This window comes from Papaver somniferum, chromosome 3 (genome assembly GCF_003573695.1).
Source record: "Papaver somniferum cultivar HN1 chromosome 3, ASM357369v1, whole genome shotgun sequence".
Taxonomy (NCBI): domain Eukaryota; kingdom Viridiplantae; phylum Streptophyta; class Magnoliopsida; order Ranunculales; family Papaveraceae; genus Papaver; species Papaver somniferum.
Window position 1 is genome coordinate 60,388,849 of NC_039360.1, and position 14,415 is coordinate 60,403,263.

Below are 14,415 nucleotides of genomic sequence, written 5' to 3' on the forward strand. Positions count from 1 at the left end.
TCAATCCTCTGGAACCAATTTCTATAGGTCCTAAACTTAATCCTCATAAAAATTTCTCTAATGGATCACCTAACAAGTTTATGATGAATTCTTCTGGAATAAGAAATAACCAAAAGAAGGTAAATACCAGGTTCAAACTTTCAGATGAAATTCAAAACTCATCTCTCAATACTCATAGTGGGATTACATCTCACTTGACTACCTAATCGTAGGCAATTTCATTCTTGTATCTAACTTGAGAGATGCAAGAATGACATTTGGGAGATACTCATTTCTACTGTAGTTTTTCATTTGTATTGTGTTTGACTATACTGTTTTCTTTTGATGTGAAAGTAGAGTCACTTCTTGACTCCTTGTTGCTCTGTATCCCTTTTTTATGCTCTGATTAAATTTTTAATTATTGAGTCATGATGATGAGGTATATATGAAAACAAAGAGTATTTTATTCTTCTTGGTTCTCTTCTAATCTGTTATTTTCAACTAGTCCACGAACGTCCGTGTCACTCTTGGGATTGTTAGGGTTTCCACAACAAGGTTGTCCCTCTCTTGTTTGAAAACATATATATATATCTTATATTGTTTTGCCTTCCCTAATTAAAAAAAATGGGGTATGGAAAACTCCTCAAGACCTCAAGCAGTTGTGAATCTTGAGATGGAAGAAGACTTTAAAGGATGCGATTTTGTTCAAGAACTTGTCTTGGAAAGGATGATTGAAAGGAAAGGGTACAACTCCTGGGTTGGAGAATCTATCAAGGATTTAATTCTTTTTCAGAATGACTCTAGGGTGAGTTTGCAAATCTTCAGCTGCAAATAAATCAACTTATTGATGGTCAGGCCAAAATCCTTGAAAATCAAAACACCTTGATCAGAAATCAGAAGACACTCATCATGGATTGTGTTAAAGCTAGGCATCTTGCCCGCATTGTTGATTTCAAAGTTAATGTTCTCCCTCATGAACTACGGTCAAAAGAATCAAGGATATCAGTGATACCTTTTATGATGGACCCTTTCAAAGATATGATGTTATCACAAAAACTTGATATTTTTTTTGTCTAAGAAACTTCTTATGAGAATTTATTCTTGTTTTTTAAGAAGGATAACTAGGGTTTGGAATAGTAAATATTGTGAGTACACATAGATATTTCCAACGATTTTCATCTTGCAATATTTTTAGATTTATTTATTTAAATTCTAAAGTTTATTTGGAAGATGATTTTGCAGTATTAATCTTTATGGTTTTATATATTGCAACTTGTTATGGAATATGTGTGTTTGCGTCTGTGAACTATGATTATCCCATACGTGGTCAAAAGTTAAGTCTTTCATATGTCATTATGCAAATATTGATAAAAGATTGAATGAACTTTTGACAAACAAAAGTTAAGCCTATTATGTCATTATGCAAATATTGATGGAAGATAGGATGAACTTTTGTTTACAAAGATTAAGTCTATTATATGTCTCTATGCAAATAGTGATGAAAAATAGAATGAATCTTTGAATATTCTGCAGTATTGGTATTTCCCTGATCCACATCTTTGTAAATAATGTGCGGATCCGTAAGTTTTCTTATGTGAGCATTTCCGATTGAATTAATCATGTGTTCTCTTGTGGTTAATTTAATTGAGTATTTTGGATACAAAATTCATGTTTCATGAGATTTGTTAATTTCCAAAGAAATTCTTATTTTCTTGTAAAAGTAAGGTCGCTCTTGTTGTTCCTTTTGGAATGACATTTTATGGGAAAGAGTTCTTAATTGAACTTGTGCTTAATTGCCAAATCTTTGTGGGGAGTGCGGCTATGGAATATTATATGGGTTATCTTGTATCTTTATAAACTCCTTGATGAATGCATTTAGTTTCGGCTATATGATTGCATCTAAACAAGTTGATATGTGCTTATATTTTGGTCATGAAGTGTCTATATGGAAATTTCATTAGGATCCCACTAATTTTCGTACCTTTGCCAATTTTATTGACAAAAAGGGGGAGAATTAATGTGTAGTTCACACTAAAAATACATATGGTTTACAGATCATTATGTAAGGGGGAGTGGTTTTCATGTGAGATGAAGTATTGACCAGGGGGGGTGATACATATCACCATAGTATTGTTGTCGAAGTTGTGATACAATTGAACTTTGATGCTGTGTAGTAATACTATGACACTGTATAACAATGATTGAGAGTTATTATTTTCTCATTGTTATAGCTACGGATCTTCAACAACGATGATGCTGAGTTGAAGACATTTTGAATCATTGGAGTACTTGGAAGTGACGAAGATTTCGAGTAATGTTGAAGAACCAAGGAGATCAAGCATTTGGATGAGAAGCTACAAAGTTTATTTCTTTTGTATTCCATATGTATTAATAGTTTTGTCACTAAAATTGACAAAGGGGGAGATTGTTAGAGCACTGCTCGGTCAACCTCGCAAGCGTTGCTATCTCAAGCTTGTTTGTCAAGTTTAGTTGCCAAAACTATAAGTCTTGATTTCTAGTCTACTTATAGCTAAGTCTCGGATTAGGATAGTAAGTGTAGTTGAGCTTTAGACTCCACGGCGTTCATCGGATGAATACGAAGAACTACTCAAGGGAACTTGTGGAACTTCATCAATAAAAGGTATGTGGAGACTTGAACTTATCAATCACTCAAAAGTCTATCTATTCTATCAAAAGTCGTATTGCGATATAGATTTCAATTATACACATTTGCTATTACGAGCTGAGTTTAACTCACTTATCTATTTATCGAAATATGTGTTGGTAAGCTTTCGCTTTAACCAACTTCATCTTTACTCTTGACGAAAGTCATATTGATTATTTTAACAACTTGAAAATCGCTTTGATTCTAATAGTTTGTGGATAACAACTATTGTCATCTTCTAAGAAAGTTCCAATGGTTGGAATGAGAGTTTAAAACAAGTAACCATGTTTGGATATAAACATAGTGTGTATTCACATTTGTGTAAAATCCAAAACCGGGAACCTAAGTATGCGTACCCGTACGCGTACTCGTTGGTTGTTGGAAGTCCGGAACTAAGGTATGCGTACCCGTACGCGTACTGGCGGAAGTTTGGGTTCCGTGAATTTTTGCTGGAGTTTGGAAGTGTGAATTGGTATGCGTACCTGTACGCGTACTGGCGTAACCAAACTCGGTCCGGCTACTTAGGTATGCGTACCCGTTTGCATACTTAAGTAGGTTACTTTCTAATATCGGTTTGTTCATGACTAAAACATTTATATAATAAGGAATGCAATCTTTTGCAAACCATGGCTATGATGTTCATGAATTGGTTCGAGTGAATCAAAATCGATTTTTCTCCAATTGTGTCTTGTATACTTCTATGAGATCTAAGCAATTGAACAACTCTCTAACTAGTTTTGTTTGAGTCATTTGAACTAGTTATGTTAAAGATGAATAAGGTTGATATGAAAGTGCTCATATGGCAACAATTGGTTAACTATTGTTGAACCGACTAAGTGTACACGTTTAGGTACGATTAATCAAACCTAAATTAAGATACATTTCATTTGTGTATGACAAGCCAAGTTCGATCTAACGGTTGAAAGATATTAGCTTGAATCTAATCAGGTTTTCATATAACGATGAATATTGAATTCTTTGTTACCAAGGTAACTTAGATTGCTAACCCTGATTTGAAATCTATATAAAGGAGAACTCTAGCAACTGGGAAACCTAATCCCCACACCTCTTGTGTGATACTAGTTGCATAAGATAGAGTCGATTCTCCTTTAACCTTAGGTTTTTCACGAAACCTTGTAGGTTAAAGACTTGAAGACTTCATTGGGATTGTGAAGCCAAAACCAACTATTTTCTTTGTAGTTGCGTGTTCTGATCTTGATGTTTTCTATCGTGATTGAGTATTATATTATTTAAGATTTGCTCGATATTTTATCTCCGGTAGGCAAGATTGAAAAGTTGTCACAAACACCTTCGTTTCATCATTTGTGGCTCCACAATATCTTGTTTCATTAATCGGTTAAGATTATTGTGAGGTGATTGATAGTACTAGGTTGTTCTTCGGGAATATACGTACGGTTTATCAATTGGTTCATGTTCACCTTGATTTATCAAAAGACGAAAAAAATAACCCGTAGGTATTTCTGTGGGAGACAAATTTATCTATTCAATAGACGTTTCTGTGTGATACATATTTGTTTATCAAGTCTTCGACTTTGGGTCGTAGCAACTCTTAGTTGTGGGTGAGATCAGGTAAGGGAATCAAGTTCGTAGTATCCTGCTGGGATCAGAGACGCAAGGAGATAAACTGTACCTTGATCAGTGTGAGACTGATTGGTAGTAGGCTAGTGTCTGTAGCGGCTTAATACAGTGTGGTGTTCAATCTGGAGGTCCCGGGGTTTTTCTGCATTTGCGGTTTCCTCGTTAACAAAACTTCTGGTGTCTGTGTTATTTCTTTTCCGCATTATATTTTGTTATATAATTGAAATATCACAGGTTGTGCATTGAATCGATCAATTGGTAAATCCAACCTTTGGTTGTTGATTGAAATTGATTGATCCTTGAACATTGTTCTTTGGTACCATTCAAGTTTATTTCTCTTATATTCAATCAGGCTCCAAATTACTATTTGTTTGATTGCAGATTGAATTGAGAAATTGAGATATAACTCTTTGATATACTATTTCTTAAGACTGAGTCCGACTGTCTAGTTGATTCTCTTGAAAGTATATTGGAGTTAGTCCATACAGATTGCTAAGCGAAATATTGGGTGAGGTTGTTAGACCCCCGCTTTTTCAGACCCCACATCCAAATAGCGCATTTTCCTCCATATCATTTCAGAAGTTTCTTAGTAAAGCGCGTCCATCCACTTCGGTCCTTCATAACAATCAATTCCCTTGGAAGAAATTTTGGAAGGTAAAAATCTTGCCCCAAAAATTCATATTTTCGTCGGGAAAGTGCTTCATGATGGCCTTGCTACTTTTAATTCTATGGGCAAGTATATACCTCGTATAAATAAAGAGTGCAGATTGTGTAGAACTCAGGTGAAATCAGCTGAACATCTTTTCTTACAGTATCCGGTGACAATATTCGCTTTGTCTGGCTCTGAACTGGGATATAGAGGAAATCCTAATGGCGAGAACGATATAAAGAACACTATAGCTACCTGGCTTGCAGTTGGAAATAACCATGAAGTATTTAGGTGGGAAGCTGTTTTTGGTGGGTTATTTGGTTGGAAAGGAATAAGAAGGTGTTCCAGAATAAGACCCCTAACATTCAGAATGTCACCAGGGATGCGCATTTTTGGTTTAGTTACTCTTACCGACCCATGTAGGAAATAAATTTGGAGCCCAATATGGTGCCAAGAAGTGTAACAACTCCTTTTTGGATGCCTCCCTCACCCGACAGATTAAAAAATCAATGTAGATGTAACATTTTCCAGTAGTGTTGGGGCTTGTGCTGCAGCGGATAAGAACTGTCAGCATTCTTTTAAAGGTGGGTCAGTTATTGCTCACCATTTAGTTAGTCCTCTTGAAGCTGAAACTAGAGCATTTATGTTAGGGCTTGAATTGGGCATTAAATTAAAGCAACCCACCTTTATTATTGAGAGCGATGCTCAAACTATTGTCAGAATCCTTAACAATAAAATGTTTCATTCCTTGTAGACTAAGAAGCATGATCCTGCAGATCAGAGATATGCAGAAGCAGTGCACCAGTGTGGAGTACACTTTTGTGAAGAACAATACCAACTTCGCAGCTCATAACCTCGCAAAGTTTGTGTTTACCAACCAGACCTTTGACTAGTGGCTCGAAAACCTTCCTTCTTGTATTGTTGATCTCTTTGAGAGAAGTTGTAACACCTGCATTTTTCGCATGACAGATGTTCAAAGATGCGCCATGACCTGAGATGAAGCTTCATCTTAAGCTTCCACAGTGTGTTAAGAAGAACACTGACTTAGATCCAATATGACGCAAAGTGCGGTGCATTTTGAAGGCATATTGTCCAAAAGCTAATATCACGTCAAACTGGCGCATTATGCTGGCATATTGGTCAAGGTCCAATGTCGCACCAAATGGTGCATCATGCCAGTTGGGAGGATGACCTTGATCAAAGTAGCGCTACCATAGCGCATTATGCATGTTATTGGCCCATGACCAGTATCACACCACAATGGTACATCAGGTCATAACAGGTTGGCCAAGGCAATATACAACCATCATTGCCGGTCATTGGAGTTGGTCTATGGCCAGAGTTGGAAATACACCCATCATGGCGCTTCATAGGACTTGGCCTTAGCAACAACCATGAATAGTGAAGCAAGCACGTCAAAGTGGTCCCCGAGTTTAAGTTGTAGAAATGTCCTTAAGACATATATAAGGAGGGGTAGTTGGTTGAAGGTCCATATGCGGACTATGCACAAGTAAGCTTCATAGCTTAGCCGGAAGAGCATAAATGATGCTTAGGCCCCATTTATAGCTGTGTAGCCTTTCCAATGAGGCATATGATGTGAAGGCATCACTATGCCGTGTCTCGTACTAAATATGCATCACCTTGATGCATTTTGATGGAACGACCTATACGGACTAGGCCATTATTGCTTGGTCGTGACCTTGCAACACGAGTTGGCTTAAGTTGCATGTCCCTTCAAGGATGAACTACGACCAGTGCTTGATTCCTTTAAAGTATGGAAGAATACGTAGGCATGCACCAATAACGTATTGGGCATGGCCAGGAAAGTAAGTAATATCGGTATGCAAGTTAGCGGAGCTTGCATAAGCCTAAGGAAAGTATGACATGACCTGATTAATGCAATCTTGGTACGATCAAGATCAGTGCATGCTTTCAGCAATTCCTAAGCTAAGTAAGGAAGCTGGAAATAGGCTTACAATGGCCTTCCGAAAGTTCAAGGCATGTACCATGCCTAGAATGGACTGGAAAGCCAGTGATGCATGAAATAATGCACTGACATTAACCTCTATGGCTTTAAACCCTTTGCAGAACAAGGGCAAGTTGGAACTATGTGGAAGTTAAGCTAAGCTGCATCATGCCTGCTAAGCATGCATGCAAGGACAAATGAAGGTGTATTTGCCTGACACGAAGAGGAGTTTTAAGGCCTGAATACTAGCATCAGAATGACACATCGGGTAGTTATGGCATGCACTCCCTGGCGCGGTAAGCGTAATTTTCCCACCTATCACATAAACTATTCCCCCTCTTAGTTGTTGTCTTTATCTTTATTGTTACCAAAAAAAAAAAGAAAAAAAAAGGAGGTATTTTAGTCCATTCATTTGGCGGTAAATGACTCTGGCCATAAAGTGTAAAGGCTTAACTAAAACAACGGCTATAGGCTTATGCCCGCAAAATATCATTCATTTAGCTACAAAAATAACAAACTAAAAAGTAAAAAAATTAAAAAAATTATTTTTACTAATGCGTAAGAATAACATATATCCTAATCACTATTAAGCGATAAATTATTTTAATAAAGACCTGCCAAACATCACGTCTACTACTACCATTTGACTGCATGAAAATTTATTTTTTCAAGCTTTTTATAGTGTTGTGCTTTTAATTGTTATCTTGACGCACCAATAACAAAGTAAAAGGAAAGAAAAACTTAAAAATGGATATCTTAATCACTAACCACTAGTGAGTCAAAAAATTACTTCCATACGAGAACCACCACCAAATGACGTGACATAAATTACAACGCATTTGACAGTGGACATTTTATCTTTTCAAGCTTTTTACGTTGTTGTGCTTTTAATTGTTTTCCGGGCGGTCAGTCCACAGTGGATTTGGCTCAAACTTCATCAATTTGAGGCAAATCCTCCCTTCATTAGCAGTCGAGTAGTAGTAAAAAAGAAAGGAAAAGTCAGAATAACCTTTAAACGAAGCATCTAAGAAGGTTACAATATAACCAATATACAACTGGAAGTACAATTATACATCCTTCTTTTTTTACTTTTTAACCAAATTAATATTTAATTTGTGGAAGCAGCAAATAGAAAAAGAGTTCCCAGAAAACCAATTCACATTCCCCACTTTCTCCATCTCCCCATCTCTCCATCTCTCTCCCCCCATAAAAAGAGAGAGAAACAGAAAATGTTGGTCTAGAAAAAAGAAGTTGAACAGAGATTTGGAAGCTCTGGTGATGTTCAGAACTTAAAGAAAAATAATGAGTTTGTGGTATTAATTATTAAGTAAAGCAAAGTGTAGAAGAAGATGACAACAAGGAATGGAGAAGAAGAACAACACCATACATCAATAAGATTACCCCCATCATCAACAGCAACAGCAACAGCAAATAATCATCATCATCCCCCAAATCACAGCAACAGGTATTACCCAACTCATAACTACCCAACACATTCAACATCATCATCCAGAGCGTCATTCAAAGGCTGTTGTTGTTGTTTATTTCTTCTCTTAACATTTCTAGGTTTGCTAGTACTTGCTGTAATACTAATCATAGTTTTAGCAGTAAAACCCAAAAAACCTCAATACGAATTACAACAAGTTAGTGTTCAGTATGTTGGTATAGCAGCAGCAACATCAGGTGGTGCAATATCAAGTAACAGTATAGTGCCATCAGCATCATTATCGTTCAATATCAAGATGATTTTCACGGCTGTAAATCCTAATAAGGTAGGGATTCAATATAGTCCGACTCAGTTTGATGTTATGTATAGAGGTGTTCCTCTTGGAAGAGCTTCGATTCCTGGATTTGATCAGCCTGCTCATAGTGTTAGACAAGTTCAGACTACTATTAGTGTTGATAGAGTTAATTTGCTCCAAGCTGAAGCTACTGATTTGGTTAAAGATGCCACTCTTTATGATCGTGTTGAGCTTAGGATTACTGGTGATGTCGGTGCTAAGATCCGTCTTCTGGGTATCACTTCCCCTAAGGTTAAGGTATGTGCCTTCATCATCTTCTTCTTCTTCCCCATTTCTCTGATTTTTTTGTTCATTGCTAACGTGCGCCGCAACTTTACCTTTTCTTTTTGCTGTGTAAACCTACGCACCCACCTCCACCACCACCCCATCCTCCACCACCACTACATTTTCTAAATCAGGGGGGTTTTCATTTTCTCTGTTTTTGCTAATGTGCGCCGATGTTGCCCCTTTGCTTTTGTGCTGTGTGGACGGACATTGAATTGAGAAACTAGTCATTGTGTTTGTGCTAATGTGTGCCGAAACTGTGCCATTTTTGTTTTTGTGTTTGTTAAAATGCGCCAACTGTTGATTTGTTTTTGGACTGTTTTGGATTGCTTTGGTGTGTAGTAGTAGTAGAATGTACGACACTGGTCTTGTGTGCAGAGCCACCGGCCCACTATGTGTATCTCCCTGATGCTACGGCAACAATGCTAACGTGGTCTGTTGTTGGCGTAGGATTGGGGCAATTTCAATCAAAAGTTTTTAACTTTTTTAGGAGAATAAGTGCACGAGTTAAGTTGCCTACATTAGGTGTTGCGTTTAGAACCATTGTTGGCAAATGTATGATCTTAATCAGTAAGGAATAGATTATATCGGGTGAAATTCAAGTGTTTGATTCTTTGCCGCGTATAGGTTAGAGTATAAAACATGTATTTATACGCCATTTTATGACTATCTGATACTAGACTTTTGAAAGCGCATAGCCGGAAATGTTGTCACCTATTCCATTTTTGCCTTTGTTTTGCATCATTTTTCTTTTCACTGCATCTGCCATCTGGTACTAGTACTCTCCTTTATGCATTTGGTGATAATTAGGAATTGATTACTAGGTCCTGACTCGTTTCAAGATGCTGTGGAAAAAACATTCGTCAATACATGTGAATATTCAATTTGATATTTTTTGTCTGTGTGGGGGGCAATCCTGATGCTTGACAGTAACCAGTTGTTTTGTTTGTTTTTTTAAAATAATGTCTTAGTTGCAGTGACTGGGTTGCACCAATACCGCCACGGGTGTCCGCCACACCCGTGTTTCCGTGTGTCCAATACGGTAAATTTAAAAAACCATGATACGGCGCCACACCGGTAGGCATAAATATCGTTAATTTTTAAAGATATGTAAACATATAAACAGGGCATAATTTCAATGTCGATTCAAAATATATAACAAAAGTTCAATTAGATTTTCAGTTTTGATCTTATACTTGCAAAAAGCTTATAAAAAAAGCATGAAGTGATCATGTATACCAGTGGCAGTGGTACTTACAAAAAAGTCATACAAAAAAACCTGAACTGGCCATGTACAGTCAGTAGACAATTTAGCACAAAATATTACTTATGATGAGATTGCAGCTGGTACTAGTCTTCACCAGTTGCATCCTCTTCATCAAAATTAAAAGGTTGTAAATCAGGTTCATCTAAAGATAATACTGCATCCTCAAGTGCAGAAGGTCCTTCCATGTTAAGGTTTTCTCCTAATGCATCCCAATGCCTTGTCGGTCCAACCTTGTAATCTTCTCCTTGTCTGCTTAGAAGTCTTAAGTTAGAATGCACATACACAAGGCTTTCAGCTCGTTCGGATGTCAACCTATTACGAAGCAATGTGTGGATATTGGAATAGGTACTCCAATTTCTTTCACAACAAGATGAGGAAGATGGTTGCGAAAGAAGCTTCGCGGATAATGATTGTAACATGATAGTTGTTGATCCATTAACAGCCCACCACGCCAGTGGATTTAAAGAATATCCACTTTCCATTACATCATGTCTCCCGAAGCTTCCCATTCTAGCACAAAACTTTCCGTACTCTTCCCTAATTTTTTGTCTTAGTACAACATTTGGAAAGAGCCTTTCTAAGCATATTTCTCGATTTGCAGAAATTTCTTCGTCTTGATGGGGAGATACTCTACCAACACCTTCTTGCAACCACCTTCTTACAACAAATAGATCCTGCCGTATTTTTGGAGTATTGCCGTATGTGGCTGTGTCCATACGGCCGGACACACGATACGGCGACCCAATGGGCGTATTGGTGCAACCCAGTGCAGTGAGGATAGTGTTGAGAAACTTACAAAATATCCCTATCCAAAATTTCTTTCCGCATTCTCTGGTTACAATTGCAAATTGCCAAGTTTGTCTAACCTTGAGCATCTTGTGTGTGTTTGTTTGTTTGTGGTGTGATGAATGGTATAGGTATCAGTGGACTGTGCAATAGTGATTAGCCCAAGGAAGAATTCTTTGACATACAAACAATGTGGTGTCGACGGGTTGAATGTCTAGTGAAGAAAGCATCTCAAGATTCTCAATGTGTTCCTAAGCTGCATCATCAACTTTGGATTGGAATTTTTAACAACCTTTTATTTAGAGAGAAAAAGAAAAAGAAGAAAGAAAGGGGAAAACCCTTGTTCTACCACCTTATGTTGTCCACTTTGTGAGCAAAGTGAATCAAAAGGTCGATAAAAATGAAAGTAAAGAGAGACAGAGAGGAAAAAAAGAAAGAAAGGAAGCTCTCTGTTGAATAGGAGTATTTCTCATGATTTGGGAAATGCAAACTTTTTTTTGCCCATCTTATTATTATTGTTTATTTATTTATTATTGCAAAACTAGTGAATTGTTCCTTGCCTTTAGTATATAGTATATCCAAGTGCTGGTTTATTCTTATTTTGCTGTCCCAAGTGGTCTATTTTGAAAGTCTTTTTAAGCCTCTTTTTGAGGTAGACTGATCTTTTTATGATGTCGAGTCCACTGGTTTTTGGTGGAAATTTTTCGTCCTTCTGTTGAGTTTGATGATTCACCCATTGCCCCTCAATACTGCTATACCGTATTGAATTAGCGCATCTTAAAAGCTAGCAAGTGGCTGATGTTGTGCTAGGGGCATACTGGTGGACTCTTGCAATACGGTATACGATTTGTTACCTTTCTACACCTTTGTCACCTTATGCAGTAGTATGAATCTATGGCTGTGTGGTGCTCATTAAAACCGCACCGTATGGGCCTCATTAGTTTTATACCGACACCAACTGTGAAATAAAACCAGGTATGTTTCCCCTGACATTGGATAAGGATCTTGGCAAATAAGTTGAGAAAAAATGTTGAATTGTTGCACCGGGAGGATATGATTTGAACTCCCCTACGAGAGCTTCATATAATTGATCCTTATCTTAATCTCATACTTAATGTAATGTACTTAATTTTGGCATCATTCGTCTTTGGCTTCTTTAAAGTTTCTTTTTCCCTTTTCCTTTGACAAGCAAGCAAGACTTTATTCCTTAGCTTTGTTGAGTAAAAGAAGGAAATGATGAATTGAGAGGAGAAGAAAAAACATATCAGATGTAAAAGGAGTTTGGAATTGTTGTTGTACCCCAAAAATACATTAATTTCTACAGCTTAAAGGTTCCTGTCATTCTCTTTCTCATGGAGTATTGTGCACATTACTCCTGTTTCTTTACCATGTGTTTGGTTGACGATACGAGTTTAATTTTTGATTGATTAAAACTACGAAAGAAAAAAAAATAGATGTCTTTTGGGGCGACGCCCAAAAGAATTAGTGTCGGCTTTTTTATTTCCAATCCATAGATACGGAATGAGATGTCCAAATTTCCGGAGAATACCTAAGTACCCTTTTATAGTCGGTAGTTTAGTATAGAGTTTTTGGCTACCGATTACCAGTTTGTTTAAGAATGGGATATTGCCATAATCGATAGAATAATAACATATCATATCTACCGATTGTTAAAGCAGAAAACTCAATTTTATTGATTTTGCAAAAAAGGGCAACCGTTTAAAATCGGTAGCAAATGAACATCATATGACTACCGATTTTATAATTGCCTACACAACCTTTCGACGATTAAAACCACCCAAAACCTAGCCTAGGAATTTCATTTCATTTTCTTTTCTTTTCTTTTCTTTTCAACTCTTCTTCTCCTTTTCTTCTTCCCTTCTGATCGGTGGGGAGTAAAAACAATATTCCCTCGTTCTCAAACTTCAGTTCATCGTCGTCGTTCATCGCCGAATCAAAAACATCGTCGATTCTTCTATAAAACGATGACTGAAACTAATGACCCCACGAGAGCTCGAGTAAAAAATGTCTACCGTGGTGACGATCCAAAAATTGGAGAAAAATCAAAGAACAAAGTGATTGTAACTGCTGCAATAAACGACGAAGATGAAGAAGATGAAGCCGCTCATGTAGGTGGTGGTGGTGATTCTGATAATCAAACTCTCCAGCAGATGGCCCCAATTAGGTAAGTTTCTATCGTTTTATGTGTTTATGTTGCTTCAATTTGACGAATCCATGAAAATAAGTACTAAGGTTTTCGGTTATTTCCCAGAACCGGTAGTTAGATCTTCATTTTATCTCCCGATTGTGTCCATTTTCTAGGGTTTTTGGTTACATCGACTAGAATCGGGAGTTCATTTTTATAGCTTACTTCCGATTATATATAGTTGTTTCCCACTGAACCCTAAAAATGACATAATCGGTATCTAGGTTATATTTTGCCTTACGATTTAAACAGAGGATTAGAACAGGTAGGGACACATAATTGGTACCCAGAATCGGAAGATACTATATAGTGTTTGACTTCCGATTCATAGAATCGAAGGTTAGATGAATTCAACCCACTACTGATTATGTAAGTTGTAAAATTTGAAAAATTTGTGATTTTGGCGAAATCCAATTTCGGGGCTACGTTTTAATCGGAAGCCAACGGCTATTTCTTTACTTCCGTGTATGTGCAATCGGTGGATATGTTAGATTGTTTTGTTCCGATTATATATGTCTCATGACATTATCAATTTCTGAACCCAAATTGATGCATATTCGGGAGATAAAACTAGAATATGACTTTCGATTGTGTGTAATCGGAAGAAAATCTTTTACCCGTGCTTCCGATTGTTCATAATCGGAAGTTTATATTTTAAGTATGACTTCTGATTATGTAGTTTGTAGTGTAATTCTTACGAACCAATGTTATTGTTTAGGGACAAGCGAGGTAACAAAGACCAAGGTACAACTGTTACATGGCCTCGTCAAAGAGGGGGTAAGAAATTAAGCGCTGGTGCGCGATGACAAAGGAGTCAAAAAAGGAAATTCTAGCAATGATGGTACTCGAGAAGGAGTAGAACCAAACGTTCAACAAGGAACTCGAGAAGAAGTAGAACCAAGCGCTCCAGAAATCACTCAAGATGAAGTTGGACAAAGTGTTCCAGAAATTAGATTACAAGAAGAAGGACAACCAAGTGGTACACAATGAGAAGGAGGAGTTACAAGGAAGCCAATTGCGAAGAAAGCGTCACACCTTGTCCCCATTGAGTTGAAGAAAACGTATTTTGAAGAATAAATCCCAGGGCTTCCTAGAGATGGAGGAGCATTGTTATTTGGCTACAAAGACTCCTGGGCCAGAGAAATCTACGAAACCGAGATAATAATCGTATTCTTTTTTACTAACGTATTGTCGTTTTATTAGTAATACTACTCTATTTATTTTGTAATATG

General features: G+C 37.2%; 1 protein-coding gene across 3 annotated transcripts; it reads left to right on the top strand.

Moving 5' to 3' along the window:
• The first annotated feature begins 8,010 nt into the window (after positions 1–8,010).
• Positions 8,011–11,576, top strand: LOC113356281 (uncharacterized protein At1g08160-like). Of its 3 annotated transcripts, none has more exons than XM_026599376.1 (2): positions 8,011–8,897; positions 10,793–11,576. In XM_026599376.1, the coding sequence occupies exons 1-2, from the start codon at positions 8,208–8,210 to the stop codon at positions 10,964–10,966; spliced, it is 864 nt and encodes a 287-aa protein (XP_026455161.1). In that variant the 5' UTR covers positions 8,011–8,207; the 3' UTR covers positions 10,967–11,576. The 3 variants fall into 3 exon arrangements, with proteins under 3 accessions (XP_026455161.1, XP_026455162.1, XP_026455163.1); XM_026599377.1 differs by having other exon boundaries at positions 11,109–11,576; XM_026599378.1 differs by lacking the exon at positions 10,793–11,576 and adding an exon at positions 9,896–10,375.
• Positions 11,577–14,415: the final 2,839 nt, after the last annotated feature.